The sequence below is a fragment of the Salvia hispanica genome, chromosome 1 (assembly GCF_029641045.1).
Source record: "Salvia hispanica isolate PSC_SH4W2 chromosome 1, Shi_PSC_v1, whole genome shotgun sequence".
NCBI lineage: Eukaryota > Viridiplantae > Streptophyta > Magnoliopsida > Lamiales > Lamiaceae > Salvia > Salvia hispanica.
This window is the reverse complement of record NC_142692.1, coordinates 16,262,663-16,278,730: the sequence shown is the minus strand read 5'-3', so window position 1 is coordinate 16,278,730 and position 16,068 is coordinate 16,262,663. Positions and strand designations below refer to the sequence as shown.

General features: G+C 36.7%; 2 protein-coding genes across 2 annotated transcripts; one reads left to right on the top strand and one right to left on the bottom strand.

Moving 5' to 3' along the window:
• The first annotated feature begins 7,785 nt into the window (after positions 1-7,785).
• On the top strand, positions 7,786-9,190 carry LOC125200046 (putative acetyltransferase At3g50280). The gene has a single exon (XM_048097845.2). It carries the CDS (start codon positions 7,832-7,834, stop codon positions 9,116-9,118), a length of 1,287 nt encoding a protein of 428 aa, XP_047953802.1. The 5' UTR covers positions 7,786-7,831; the 3' UTR covers positions 9,119-9,190.
• A 662-nt stretch (positions 9,191-9,852) lies between these two features.
• On the bottom strand, positions 9,853-14,618 carry INT1 (inositol transporter 1). Its single transcript, XM_089062583.1, has 6 exons — positions 14,277-14,618; positions 13,415-13,485; positions 12,878-13,213; positions 11,057-11,164; positions 10,780-10,965; positions 9,853-10,641 (listed from the first exon to the last, which is right to left on the bottom strand). The coding sequence occupies exons 1-6, from the start codon at positions 14,413-14,415 to the stop codon at positions 9,991-9,993; spliced, it is 1,491 nt and encodes a 496-aa protein (XP_088918709.1). The 5' UTR covers positions 14,416-14,618; the 3' UTR covers positions 9,853-9,990.
• Between the last annotated feature and the right edge of the window lie 1,450 nt (positions 14,619-16,068).

The window sequence follows — 16,068 nt, the reverse complement described above, 5'->3', positions numbered from 1 at the left end:
GTGAGAATAAAATAGGATAAAAATAATATTGTTTTTCACTAAAAGAGTAAATGACTAAAATTATAGTAGTACAACAAAAAATAAATAGTTAAGACTCAACTACAATGAATGGGGATAGTAAACTAGTACTTAATTTAACGTATTTTTCAAATCTAACTATGAAATATTTTCAAAAACTGAACTTTCACTTTTTGGATACTACGTTCTGTTCAAATCAGACCATCAGTATATAATATCATTTCAGGTTATGTTATTGATATACTAAATTTATGCTCTCTCAATTTTTTTTAAAATAGTAGTCTTTTTTATTAGTATTATTTTAGTCTATCCTATAAAAATTGTCTATTTTTTATTTTAAAAAAATCACCACGCATTTTACTGTCCAATTCAATAATAATATTTCAAAAAAAAAATTCTATTTCATAGTATTTTATTAATTTTAAATTAAAATTTGTATCAAGCCTCAAAATCTCTATTTTAAAGAAAGGTATATAGACATGGAGTATATTGTAAAATTGCTAAAAATGAGGTGGTTGAATTTGGTTGACAAGGCGGTAGTTTGAGTGTCAATTTTAGACTTAAAACCAAAACTATCTTGGTCAATTGAAAGCTTAAAATAAAAATATTTGTGCTTTGCTGTTGAAATTTTGTTTTATCTTGTTCCCTTATTTTTGCCAAATTTTATGATAAGTCGATAACTATGAGAGCCGTGTTTCAATATTTTCTGCAAGAAAGTGTGCAATTTTACTTTTATTATCTTTAATTGTTGTAAGGAAAATGAATTTTTAAAATTGACAGACACAAGTAAAATGAATTATTTTATTAAGATTTTTAAAATAAGAGGCATATATTTATAAAATCCATTTCCAAATAAGACACTTATTTAAAAGTGGACAACTCACAATCTTGCATATATATGAGATCAAAAATCCATTTGCTGGGATTAGAAGTTTCAAATTCCAATAAAATGATCGCTCTTAAAAATAAAAAATGAAAAGAAAACGATGAAGATTTTCATTCAACTTATATTGAAAGATGTAATTAACATTCCAAATTGGCCCACTATTAAGTGATAGAACAGGTTAAGTTTGACAGTCAAATCATAATCACGCCAGTGTGAACATTAATTAATTAATTTATATGAGTGTACACAATAAGGACAATAAGGAAGCCCCGGCGACCGCGGACTCCGCGGTGGCACCGCAACTCCCTATTGCGGTGAACGGATGAGCCGGGGGCAGGGAGGGGCGGACAGCCCACAGCCGAGTAGTCGGCATGGACTGGGCGGGGATAGTAGCCGCGCGGGGTTATTGTGCGACCCAGTGAGCCGCAGCGCCGCCGGATTTCATTTTTATTTTCTTTTTTATTTTCTTTTATTTTTTTATTTGAGTGAACTACAAAAATGGTCCCTGGACTATGGGTTTATCTCGCCCATAGTCCCTGGACTTTAAAAATATCGCCAGTAGTCCCTGGACTAAGGGTTTATCTCGAAATTGGTCATTTTGGCTTTTTTTGTACGAAAATACCCTTTGATATTATTTTGGGGGGTTTGGGCAATTTGGTCTTTTTACACTTTTAACATTTTAAATCTGATATTATTTTAGTTATGTCTAACTTTGATATTATTTCAAAATTATCATTCTTCTTCCATTTTGTTATCCTTCACTGAATTTGTTTTTTTTTATTTATTTCAATATTATATTTAATTTTATAAAATTAAATTTAATATTTAGATTTTTAAATATCAATAAATTTTTTTAATGAAAACTATTAATTCATGGACACTATAAATATTGATTAAAACTATTAATTTTTGTTATTTAATATAATATTCAATTGAATTGAAGAAGTACAGAAAAATAATATTAATCATGATGGAAAAATAAGAGTTATTCTATTTAGCCTCCGTTCGGTTGTTATAATTGCTTGTGATTAAATATTATGAAGTTGACTAAAAATTTGATCCTACTTAAAATTTTATATAGGAGTATTTTTGTTGAAATTTTCTAGTAAATTTTGATTGTTTTCAAATTAATAAACGAAAATCATATTAGTCTTACATTAGATGCATATTTATTTCAGAATAAATTGTGTTATATAATCTATTTATGATTAAAGCTACTATTAAATATTGATTAAAACTAAGGCGCTGTCATACCTTATTGATTACATAGTACTATACACTATCAAATATTGATTATAATTATTAATTTTCGCTATTTAATAATTTTTATAATTAAAAAAATTTATTGATATTTAAAAATTAAAATTTAAAATTTTGTAAAATTAAATCTAATATTGAAATAAAGAAACAAAGTGAAGGATGACAAAAGGGAAAAAGGATGATAAATTTGAAATAATATCAAAGTTAGTAAATAATTAATATAATATCAGATTTAAAATGTTAAAAGTGTAAAAAGACCAAATTGCCCAAACCCCCCAAAATAATATTAAAGGGTATTTTCGTACCAAAAAAAGCCAAAAGGACCAATTTTGAAATAAACCCTTAGTCCAGAGACTACTGGCGATATTTTTAAAGTCCAGGGACTATGAGCGAGATAAACCCATAGTCCAAGGACCATTTTTGTAGTTCACTCTTTTTATTTTTTCCCTATAAAGGGTTGAGAGAATGCAGAAAATTGCAGAGTGGTTTGAAGAAAAAATGAAAGTGGTATTTGGGTGCGTGAGAGAATATAAAAAAGGTGGAATTAAAATTGGACTTTGACTTGAAAAAGGGAGCTGAGTTAATTCAATTAAAATTTTTATTCTAACTTAAAATATGCCAACAATTGATAAAATAATTTGATGCCTTGGTAGGGGTTGGTGCGGCAAAACTGCGCACTGTAGCGCACTTCACTGCACCAGACGGTGGGTTGAAGAGTGGGTGGGACACGATTTGTTTTGATTTAAAAATTATATTATTAAAAATACATGTAGAATTCATTTTTAATTTTATTCTAAACAATTGATACATATCACTATACTCATCTAGAAAAAAAAATTGTTTCTATATTTTAACGAATCCCTACAGTGAAAATGACAATTCTAATGTCAAAGATGATGTTATTCGGTTGATTATGAAAAGTGGTCCATTGGTACGAAATATGGTTCCAACAGTAGGTGCTGCTGCATGACAGACACATATTCCACAACCTAGGAGATATGTGTATGAAGAACATAAACAAGCTGATGCACGTTGTCTAAGATTATTTTTCTAAAGAGCTCTGATGGGTCCAATTGTATTTAGGAGTCGATTCCACATGCACATAAAATCTTTAACAAAATCTCATCTAAGAAGTTTGGTCATGTATCAATACATTTAATTATTGAAATTTGAATTATGATTTTTTTTTTGTAATTAATGTAATTTTTTATGAGAAAAAAGGATGTAATAAAAGAAATTAAATTGTGGTATGATTTGGGTTGAGATAGAGATAGTTTTTTGCTTTAAGAATAAGTAAGTATATATATGTATGTATGTATGGATATTGTATGTGCAGAAGTTCAATTCGTAATTATGCTTCTTATTTACCTTGTTTTGAATGCATAATGATGTGTAAATAGTTTATGAAATTTACTTATATAGAAAAAAGTCATGTGGCATTTTAATTGGCTTATTATGTAATAAAATGATTAATTAAATCGATACATAAGTTTTGGAGATATTTACAATAACATTATTTTAGTTAAAAAATTATTTATTAATTAAAAATTATTTATGAATCATAATTTGGAAGGTTAAAAAATTACAAAACGTATTTACTCATTAATTTAGAATAAACAATTTTGGACTCAAAAAGTCGTTCAAAATGATTGCCAAACACCCTCCAAACTTTTATAAATGTGGTTTGTATAATGAAGGTTTTGCTGAAATAGGAACATGAAATTGGCATTTGGAGCAGAGAGTGTTCCGACTTAGATAGCCGATGCACAATCCACGAGAATCCGGAGTTGGCCTTCGAGGAGCACGAGACCAGCCTCATATGTCGTGAATTGGGCGGGCGGGATGTCGGCTGCTGCTTTCCATCATAGCAACTTCAACTTAATTTTAGTGTTAAAATTGCATCCAATAGTATGCATAACCCAACTTATTTTGTCCTCTGCGTTTTGCTACCATATTACTAGTATGCATTTGCACTGTAGATACTACAAATATCTTCAGTGAATTGCAACGTCCATCAGTGATTGGTGAATCGGCGGATCCGTTTGCAACCCCTTTGGAAATATTACCAAGCCATTTCATGAAAAATGTGACCAATTAACCAACCAACAAACTACTCATTGTTACAAATAACATCTTTTTGTATTGAAACATATAAACGTTGACTAATCTGACTAACACTGTACTTGGTAAAATAAAACATACATCTAGTCTCAGTGTGCCAAGGAGAAAAGAGGCTCGACGTGTAAGGGTAGGGGGAACTTGTTCCCTGTCTTTGTTTCTATCTCATTGTATCTCATTATGTTCAGCAAGATTTGAAAATGATCGTCATTGCCTCGGTGTAGGTCCCGGATAGTCGTTTGCTCCATAGGCCTGAGGCTAATCAATTAAGAATCACATATGAATTAGATGAATTAATTTCAAGATATAAGGCTTTCCTATTATAACGGGTTGTTCAAATGGGTTCCCTGTCCTTCCATCATATGTTCAGCTTTTTCCTGGATATTCGGGTTCAAATATCCATGGATTAATCCATAAGAGCATTCCCAATGGAGGTGGCGAATTCTCGGCGATAAATCGCCGGTTATCGCCGAATTATCGCCGGCCATTGTGGCGAAGTCGGCGATAATTCGGCGATAATGTTGCCGTTGCTTCGCCGAGTGGCGTTCTAACGCCGGATTATCGCCGAGCGATCGCCGGCCACTGTGGCGACGCTCGGCGATAATCGGCGATAATTAAAATTTTTTTTTTTTTTTTTTGAACCCAACGGCTATTTTACATTCCACCCCTATAAATATTTCCTCCACTTCCTCCATTCATCACCCACAATCTTCATTCTCTCCATTTTCAATCTCTTCTCCCAATCTTCAATTTTCATCAAAATTATGAGCTTTTGGAAGAAAAGTTCCCGATCGGGTAAGGATAAGGGTAAGGGGAAAGAGTCGAGTTCACAAATTCCCAACACGGATGAAGCAAACGAGCAGTGGATGCAGTCGTTGTTGGCGATGGGTTCTCCTCCCGGCCAACTTCCATACGGGGGTCCGTCTCCTTTGCAGACTCCTCCGGCGCGGAGACTTTCTCCGTACTTCAACTCTGCCGGCAGAATGCCCTTTCCAGCCGACGATGTGTATCGGCCCCAGTTCGACACCCCCGGATCAACCCCAGGCGACCAAGAATCTCAGGCCGCGACACTGAGCGCGGAGGACTTCGAGGTGGAAGAAACGCCCACCGAGCCGCCTTCTAGGAGCGGGAGGGGGAAGGCGCCGGCGTCGTCGGCTGCGACTGATACGGGTTCCGATGAGAGGCCGAAGCGGGTAAGGACTACTTACACTCTGCAAGAGTCCGAGCTGATAGCCGACTGCTGGGCGGACACGTCACAGGACGCGGAGCGCAGCAACTACCAGACTGAGATCATATTCTGGGAGCGGATTGCCGCGAAGTACAGGAGCCACAAGACTGCCTCAATGAAGGACCATGGCAGCGAGGCGATCCGTCGGCATTGGGAGCGCCTCATGAGGGACTGCGGGCACTTCAACGGTATTTATTCTAACTTGATGACTCACATGACGAGTGGCCAGAACGAGCACATGGTCCGAGATGAGGCCATCCGGATGTATAGTAGCCAGTACTTGTCGACGAAGGGCTTCAAGTATTGGAACATCTACGATAAGCTGAAGGATCTCCCCAAATTCCGGACGGGAATGCACGACGCGCTGCACGGGAAATCGGTGCGCTCGCGACTTAGCGTTTCGGAGAGCGAGGGGAGCGCGGCCCACATCGACTTGAGTGGGGATGGTCCGCACGAGCGCCCGGAGGGAGTGAAGAAGGCGAAGGGGAGGCGGAAGGGGAAGGGCGCAACGTCGGAAGTCGCGTCGGAATCCGTCATCGACTTAGAAAAAGCCACTTATTCGAGCAATGTCGCCAATCTGACCCAGATGTACACGCTGTACTTCACCGGCGGCGGGACCCCTGAAGAAAAGGCGGCCCTCTGGAAATGCATCCAACACCTGCAGAGTACGCTGGGGCTCGATCCCGACGCCCCTCCGGCCCCTCCGTCTTAGATTTTTTTTTTTTAAATCTTTGTTTATTTGCGTTTTTTATTTGTAGTTTTTTTTTTCTCGTTGTATTATATTTTCCAATGATTAATACAACGATGAATTGTTCATTATTAGTCTATTTATTAAATACATTTGTAGGGAAAATTAAATAATATAAAAAATAATGATGTAAAAATGAAATGTTGAGTTAGGGAGAAATAAGGGAGAAATAAGGGAGAAACCAATGTAGCACTTGGCTAAAAACTGGGGATAAATTTTGGTGCTGATGTGGCGCTGATGTGGCAGGAGTTAGGGAGAAATAAGGGAGTTTTTAGGGAACTCCATTGGGAGTGCTCTAATTGTTATGTATTTTCATATTTCTGGGGGTGGAATATGCACTTGTGATGAGATACATACTTGGATGAGGAACTTACGACTGTGGCATATTATGGAGAAGAAAATCAGAAGACATGTATTGGGTGTAGAGGCGTCGGAAAGACGAAGACCAAGGCTTCCTATTTATTATTATTATTATTATTATTATTATTATTATTATTATTATTATTTTAACTGTAGGTATAACTTCATTAGATGTATTAAATGGGCCTGTCTCCAAATTTATAATCATGGTTACTTTAATCGTGGGCTAACGCAATTAAGTTGATTGTGGGTTCAAACATTAGTCATTTTTGGATATTTTTAGTTATTTAATTCAATTTTAATGGAGTACTATTTTTTATTTAAATCCAGTCAATTAAGTTTAAGTTTAATTTTAATTTTAATTTTAATTTCAAGTTATAATTTAATTATTTTTCAAGGTCCTACTATATTGCAAAATGCAAACTACTCCTTCATTTGCATAGTAATGAAGTCATTATGCCATTTTGATATGTTTCATAGTAATGGAGTCGATTCCCTTTTTTAGTAAAAATTAACACATTTTTTCTCACTTACTTTACTCTCTTTTACTTTAATTCTTTCTTCATCTCTCCACCTTTTTTCTTTCCTACTTTATTGTTATTTTTCTTAACCCACTTAATACAATTTTTCTTAATTTCCGTACCGGAAAAAATGCTTCAACTACTATAAAGCGGAGGGAGTACTAGTACATCTTTCCTAACGTCAATAAAAAAATATCAATATAATGTTAACCGATTGATATAGTGTTGACATTTTATTTTGGCACCATTAACATCAAATCTTAAAATTTAATGGTCTAGATTTTAGTTTGTTGGAGTAATTTGCAGAAAAGACATAGCTTGCAATGTACTCCCTCCATCCATCATAAGAAGTCCCATTTATTGACATTTTTAAGAAATGTTTACAAAAGTGAGTGGAAAAAAGTTATGGAATAGAAGTCTCGCTTGTATATATTGGTTTTAAATGAAATGTGAGTGGAATGAATTATAAGAAGGTGGAACTCTATTACCATCTATAGTAAAAGTGAATGAGAACTCTTATGCGCAGACGAACTATATGGAAAAATGAGACTCTTATTTGTGGACGGAGAGAGTCAAATGCAGAAAACGTTGACTGCTTTTGCATAATCAACAGTGCTGCCGAACTTGTGAATCAAGTAATTTGCTTTATTTAATCTTCAAAGTATTGAACAATCATTATCTAAAAATCGAAGATGGCAAAACAAGTGGAATTGATCTTCATCTCCTCATCTCTTGTTTGCAGCAGCAGTCCTGCTTCATTCTCAAAATTAGAGCTGAATTCATGGGATTTACGAGCACTCAAAATCGTCCCCATTCAAAGAGCCCTCATATTTCCCAACCCTCTCGCTCAACCCAAACAGTTCCTAATCCAAGCCCTCAAAACCTCACTCTCCCGCGCACTTCACTTTTTCCCTCCGCTCGCCGGCCGTCTCACCTCCACCGCGCACGGCGGCGACATGGCTAGTTTTCTGCTCGATTGCAACAACGCAGGAGCCGACTTCACTCACGCAGTCGCCTCCGCCGTCTCCATCTCCGACATCATCCATCCGACCTACATCCCCGAAATCGTATCGCTCCTGTTCCCGTCCAGCGTCGCCGTCACCAATTACGCCGGAATCGCGAAGCCTCTGCTGGCGGTGCAAGTCACGGAGCTCGCCGACGGCATCTTCATCGCCTTCTCCGCTAACCACGCCGTCGTGGACGGCAATTCCTTCTGGCATTTCGTCAAATCCTGGTCAGAGATCTCTCGCGGTGCAGAATCGATCTCGAAATCCCCTGTATTCAACCTCGCCGCTGGCGATGATACGCTCATCCATCTCCCAACACTGGAGAAAAACCTAGTTTCTCCATCTCAATCGCCGCAGAGAGTGTTCAATTTCAGCAGAGAAAAGCTAGATCGGTTGAAGGAGAAGGCAAATTCCGAAGCCGGCACAGACAAAATATCTACTCTGCAAGCACTCATGGCTCATCTATGGCGGAGCACAGTCAGATCTCAAAACACAAACGGATCAAGCAGCTGCGTTTTGGTAATCGCGATCGGCGCGAGAGCGAGGATGCGGTCTTCGCCGGATGCCTACTTCGGGAACGCATCTTACGCAGCAACGTTGGCGATTAGCGCGAGCGATCTATTGGAGGGGGGATTGGGAGGCGCCGCGGTGAAGATCAATGAGTTGATTTCTGAGCAAGGCGATGAAACGGCGAGACGCGCGGCGGAAGAGGAGGTGAGATTTGACGAGGTAGGGCGGAAGGGGAGTGGTCCGCCGCCTCTTATCATAGGGAGTTCGCCGCGACATGACGTGTACGGGTGTGATTTTGGGTGGGGGAAGCCGGTGGGAGTGAGAAGCGGGAAAGTGCATAAAGTAGAGGGTTTGGTGTTTGTATTTCCGGCGGCGGAAGGCGGTGGTATCGATTTGGAAGTTTGTTTGGCGGAGGAGACGCTACGTGCAATGGAGATTGATGCAGAGTTCGTTACAGTGTAGATGAGTTTCTTTGTAATCCTCATTTGTATGCTTCGGCCGTTGTCATTTATTGTGACCTCCCTTTTTAATCCAGATATAGATATGTTTATATTTCAAGATAAAATAATAAAGTAGTAAGATACAATCTAAAATTGAGTTACTGAAATTAATTTAGTCATAGATGTTTAGTTATAATTAATTATTTCATGATTATCCATCTAGGATTAAATTGTGAGATTGAATATCATGAACCAAACACATAACAAATTTAATATCAAATACAATCTTGCAAACTGATTACCTTATTCTATCTCAAAAATTCTCACTTCTAAGTTCCAACCCAGCTGGGTTTCATCCTTTTCCCTTATTGGCACAAATGGTACCACAAAATGAAAACAACTTGAATTACTCCCTCCGTCTGCGTATAGGAATGTGGGGCCTTTTTATTATTTATGGTAATTATGAACCGAGACTCCTATTTATAGATGGACCAAAATGAAAAAACAACACTCACGACAGATGAATATATAAATAGCATTGACATTACTCCTAACTTTTTCTATGACTTTTATTTACAAAGTCAATAGCTTCTTAAACCTGCACTGATCGAAAATGCAACTTTTTATGGGGACAGAAGGAAGCAACAAAATACAGTAATTCAATATGTGAAATAAAACAATAATACAGTAGTAGGAGTATAAAATTTGCAAGAACATTTACTTCTATAACAGCACTTGATAAATAAATTTCGCAACTTCAAATCAATAAGTCATCCATTTACATTCAACGTATACATTAATTACATTATTATTACACACAATGGACAATAATTGTCCAACAAATTATTATCCTTACAATTTTGATAGCACACAACAATCTGGCTTCACTCGAATCTATAGCAAAGGTTCTCTCTTATCAGGAACATCACCTACACCTCGATTCCCCTTAGCCCTCTCCTGCCATATTCTCTCCACTTCTTCAAACGATAAACCCTTTGTCTCCGGAATGAAAACAGCCACAAATATGAATGCGGCCACAGCTATGCCAGCAAGGATCAAGAAAGTCGGGCCGACGCCTGTGGCCTCTGCTATCGACAGGAAACTTTGAGCTACAATGAGATTTGATATCCAGTTCACAGTAGCTGACATGCCTCCACAGAGTCCTCGATAGGCTTCTGGATATATTTCCGAGTTCACGGTCCATGGAACTGGACCCATCCCCGGTGCAAAGAAAGCTATATAAAGAGCCAAACCTAAAACCGCGAGCCAACCATAGACACCGGTGACAGAATCAGACGGTTGGAGGAGAAATGCCATAGCGAGGATTATGAGGGATATGGTTACTCCAAACAAACTGCTGAGTGCCAGCTTCTTACGACCAAAATGATCGATGAGGTATATCCCGAGTACTGTACCCAGGGCGTTCATGAATGCTACAATGAGGGATAGGAGGAGTGCTAGTTGGTTGGACTGGAATCCAGCCATTTGAACTATAGTTGGGCTGTAATACATCACTGTGTTGATGCCGGTGAACTGTTGGAATGCCTGTATAATTGGAAATGCAAGATATTCATAACTTGCCTTATTGTTGTAAATCAATCATACCCTCTAAAAGTATTTCAAATTAGAATGGCTGATTACGGAGTAATAATTTGTAGGCCAGCATAGCAGTTTTCTTATTACCTGCATTCCAGCTCCAGCCAAAAAGGCAAGTCTTAGCGGCTTTATTCTGATGACATCAAAGTAACTGACTCGAGTCTTCCGCTGGCCCTCTTCTTCAAGCGCTGCAGCAAGCTGATCAATTTCCTCTTCCAAGCGAAATGGATCATAGATTTTTGATAGCACAGCAACGGCGTCAGATTTCTCTTTCTGTGAGGATGTTCGTATGATGTCAAAGAAGTATAAGTAGACTAATAACACCTCAAGGATTTACAAATGCTATAGAAAAAAGAATCGTCACCTTCATGTAAAGCCAGCGTGGAGACTCTGGCAAAAATAACATAAGAAAGAATTGGATAATAGCAGGCAAACCAGATACCCCAAGCATCCACCGCCATGTACCCGGAACCTATTTTACCATCACAAAGACGATATATCAGTTAATAAAAATATTTGTATCAAATCATTCACATAGAACAATTGTTAGAAAGATCAAACATCTCCAGTAATTCAGCAGTTTCCAGCTTCTTAACTTTACTTGCATCATTGCATAATCTGCTATCCTTATCTTTAAATAAAACAAACTTATGACCTACTGAATCACCCAACCAAATGAACAGAAAATTTGGGCCAGAAAGAGAAACACACAATAAAATGCCGAGTGCCACAAAATGTAAGCGTGGGAAGTTTAACAATGAAAAGTTATGCAAGGAGTGCCATATCAAACTATCATAAGTTTCCATTAAGCATCCAGAAATGAAGCCAACGATCAATCAATGATGCACGACTCTTATGAACTCAACTAATACCGATCTTTCAAATTACTGCCCACTTCAACCCCAAACAACCATATAGTAGTAGTGTACTGTACAGGCTCCAATTTTTTTATGGTTAGTCAATCAACAACTGCAGGACTTGAAATCTAGTGTTTATGCCTTAGCACACTGCTTATGTATTCAGTGAGGTATAATTGTCTTTAGAAATCAAAAAGAGAAGTGCTTTGTTTCTTATAGACCGACAAGCAATATTCTCGGATATATCACATCATTTAGTCCCAAAACCATTATCAGTTAAACCGCATTTCTGGCCATCAATGTTAAGTGGTGAGTTAAAATCCTAAGTGCTCGATCTGGTATTAAGCCAATGAGAATTTAGAAAAATGAGGAATGCGAAAAATGTGTCCAGGACAAGCTAATAAAGTTTTATGCCGAAAGGAGAACAGATTATACATGATGAGCTGGCCGATGAGATATCACTAACAGAGTTCAGATAAAGAATCAAGTTATTAGCAACTACAGAAGAGAAAGCATCTGAGTTACCAACATGAATTATCACAAACAGAACAAGGACCCAAGAGGAACTACAGTTTCTCCTTTGAAATTACTCTTAGAGAAAACTTAAATGCAGGCCCCGAGTTCTATCTTGGAGGTGAAACTTCAGATCAGAAAGATGGCACCTTTCAGAACAACAAAGCAGATGAGTATGGCTAAATATAATCTCATTATCATAATCAAGAAATGGTTTTTAAATGGATAAATTAGGCAGTTTAGGATGTGTGATCCCCCCACAGGCCACAGCAGTTTGTCACTTATAAAAACCCTATAGAAAATAATTAATGAATTCAAAAGCCTTGTCCACTATAATGCAGCTGTTACAATTTCAAAATTCTACTTGAACTAGAGATCATGCTGTCTGCTAGAAAATGATACTCCTACAAGAGATTGCCCTTTAATGACAGGCAATGCAACAAAGTAATGGTTTAGGCAAACACGTAGAGACCAGACACATCACAAATTCACTCAGCATGATTCCTACTCCAAGTTCAGAAAATCTGGCCATTGCTTCGACTATACAATCTCTCTAATGTTAAATCCCTCAAAAAGTCGACTCCAAGTATAAGTAAGGATGATTCCAAATAGTCATCTAATGCACCATAGACTTTGCCCACACAATGACCATCAGGACATATGTGAGTCAAGAGACAGTGACTATTTATACCATGGGAAGGAATACCCTAACTCAAGTACTCACCTGTACCTCAGAAATAATAAGAATAACAATATGAACATTTATTTAAAGATGGCCCTACGAGGAGATACACAGCAAATGCAAAAGATCTGACCTCAGTAAAAGCAAGGTTCACAAGGTAAGAGAGAAACTGTCCACCAGTAATCATGAGGACATTTGTGCTCACTAGGCCACCCCTAATTTCTGAAGGAGCGGCCTCTGCAATATATACAGGAGCAGTGATTGATGCAATACCTACTCCCAGGCCAACAAGGAACCTTCCAACGATAAGAACGTAGGGGTTTGGAGCTGCGGCCATGACAATGGCTCCAAGTGCGAATACAACATCAGCGGACAGAGTAGCTTTCTTACGCCCAAAAGCATCACTAAACCAACCCCCTACTGCAGCTCCAATCATGGCACCGACCAAAGCCATGCTGACGATTGTTTCCTGTATTAGGAGATTAATTATCGAAAAAGAAAGCCCTAATGGAGTACAAGAAATTAGTAACCACTATAAGTGAAGATATAGTCAATTGACCATAGCTCCACAATCTAAACATAGAAGCATTCCATTTGGCAAGTCACCTCCGGGATAATATTCTCTCCATGTATAACGCACATACCACACTCACGGAACACAGTTGCATACCTGTAAAAAGCTACTTTGATCGACTTCCTCAAATTCATCACGGATATATAGAAGTGCTCCCGATATAACTCCTGTCACCAAAACAGAAACTTTCAGAAGATGCGGGGGGAAACATGCCAATATTTTGATATTTCTGATGTGGTATGGGTTTGCATCCAACACACCAGATACAGTAGCTCCGATGAGTATGATGATTATACGAACAATATATACTCTAAATTATAAGTTTCGTTTGATGGATTGGGACGCTATTAACAAAGAAATGTTGCCATGACACAGAAACAAATTATTAGTCATTATTAGTATTAGTATTAGTATTAGTATTAGTATTAGTATTAGTATTTTATTATTATTATTATTATCATCATCGCAATTCAGGATAATAGAGCCTTGCAAATGGTCCCAACAAAAATTTAATAGTAATATATCTATACTTTATACGTATGCAAACAAATAGTATTCCATCTCTCTCTGTGTCTGCCCTAGCGTCCGATTTGTGGCTCTGTAGAAATTTATGTCGTTATCACTCTAATACAAAAAAAACAGGGAGAGCTTCTAGTGCACGATTTCTGGTTCTGTAATTCACGATTTCTAGCTATGTAGAAATGTGTGTCGTTATTGCTCTGACTTTAACCGGAACGCTGCAGTGCAGCAGATTCCAATTAAATTTAAAACGTGAACTCCACCTACTAGCTACAATTGACCATCAAACCAAAAAAAACTGGAATTCCGACTAAATATAGACTTGTTAATTAAATTATTTCTAAAAGAAATCAGTTCAAAAAAACGGAAAACCTCAGAAAAGGTGCAATTCAGAAAAATGCATTTCCACAAACTAAAGTTGCGAGAGAAAGCAAATTACCAGTATCATAGCCGAAAAGCAGACCGCCGATACCAGCAACTACAGTCAATCCAAGCACGTACGAATTGCTGAAATACGTGATCTTCCGACGACTCTCACTCAAGTAACCAGAACTCTCCCCGAATGACTGAATCGTCATCTCCCGTCGCCAATTTTTACTGAGAAATCAGCCACAACCGCAATTAAAAACGAAACGGATTGGCTGATTCTGAGATACTGCGAGGTTTTTGAAGCAGCGATTAAATTAGAAAACGATCAGATTTACAAACAATGAAATGAAATCAACTCGGCCGCGAAATTGGAGCCCGGGCAGCTGTGGAAGGGGAAATGGATTGTTATATTTATGCGTGTTTATCGAATTGGATAAGAGCCCTAAAATAAATAAATAAATAAAATTTAATATTAGTGTTAGTGGAATGATGTGTAGAGTTATTATTTGTTTAATTTTTTTTATAAATTAATGTACTCTATTTTTTTTATGGCCAAAAATGATAATTATGCTCTATTTTATATGGACGAAAAGAATATCCCCTTTCTCCACCCATTTAAAATGTTATTTTATCATTTTAAGTTGTTTATGATTTATACTCTTCTACTTCATTCAGCCGTTAATATGGGTAATTCACATTCTACTAATTTTTTAGTTTCACGATTTATTACTCTCTTTGTCCTATAATAGATGGCATACTTGAGAATTATCACGAGTTTAAGGAGATATTATTCTATGTGTGAGGTGGAGAGAAAATAGTATATTTATATTAATGTGAGAGATAGTTTTTTCCAAAAAGGAAAATGTTTTTTGTGACATCTTTTATGTGACAAACTAAAAAAAAATGTGACATCTATTATGGAACGGAAGGAGTATAAAATCAGTACTCCCTTCGTTTCAAAGAAGATAGACCCTTCCTTGAATTTTATGTAGCTTAATTTTGTATGTTAAGTGCAGAGAATAAAATAAAGATAAAAAGGTGTTTTTATTTTTAGTAATGATTTATCTTGGTTGAGACAAACCAAAAAGAAAAGTAGGTCATTTTCAGTAATATAAGGGAGTACTAAAAATGAGTCATATTCCACTCACATTCTTCATTTACTTTTCTTTATAAAATAAACAATTTTTTACAACTATTACCCAGTTAAAAAGAGCTCTTTAAATGGTTGGCAGAGATAATACTAGCAAGTAATTCCTCCGTTCGAAGAAAGATAACTCATATTCATTGAACATTAGGTAATTTTATATATTATTTTATATGTTAAGTAGAGAAAATAAATTTTTTAAAAAATTATTTTTTCGAATTTGGCTATGAAAAATTGAAAGTGAGTCATTTTAATTTAAATGGTGAGTAATTCAAGTTGTAGTGTGCAGTCTGTGCCACTCAGTTTATGGACGACCAAACAAAATCGTTTCTCAGAATATTTTGGGAAAAGGGATTAATTATTTATTCGAAACTTCTTCTCCTACCCTTATAGTTTTTTTTTTCTTTTTCTTGCGTTATTTTAAATAACAGGATAATCAAAAAATTTACTACTCCATAATTTCAAGCTTATTCGTTCGATTTCCAATAAATACAGTCTTTAGTCTTTACCAACAACGCAATTTCCTTGATCGACATGACAATTAGGTGCTGATGTATAATTTATATTTTCAGACAAAAGAATACTACTATAATGTATTGAAATCAAATGTAATTTTTGATTAAGTTACACTTTCTACACAACTAAGAACGTATGATTAATTAGAGATTAAAAGAGTAAGCGCATGCTAACACTCTACAGTAGTATCTTTATTTGTAGA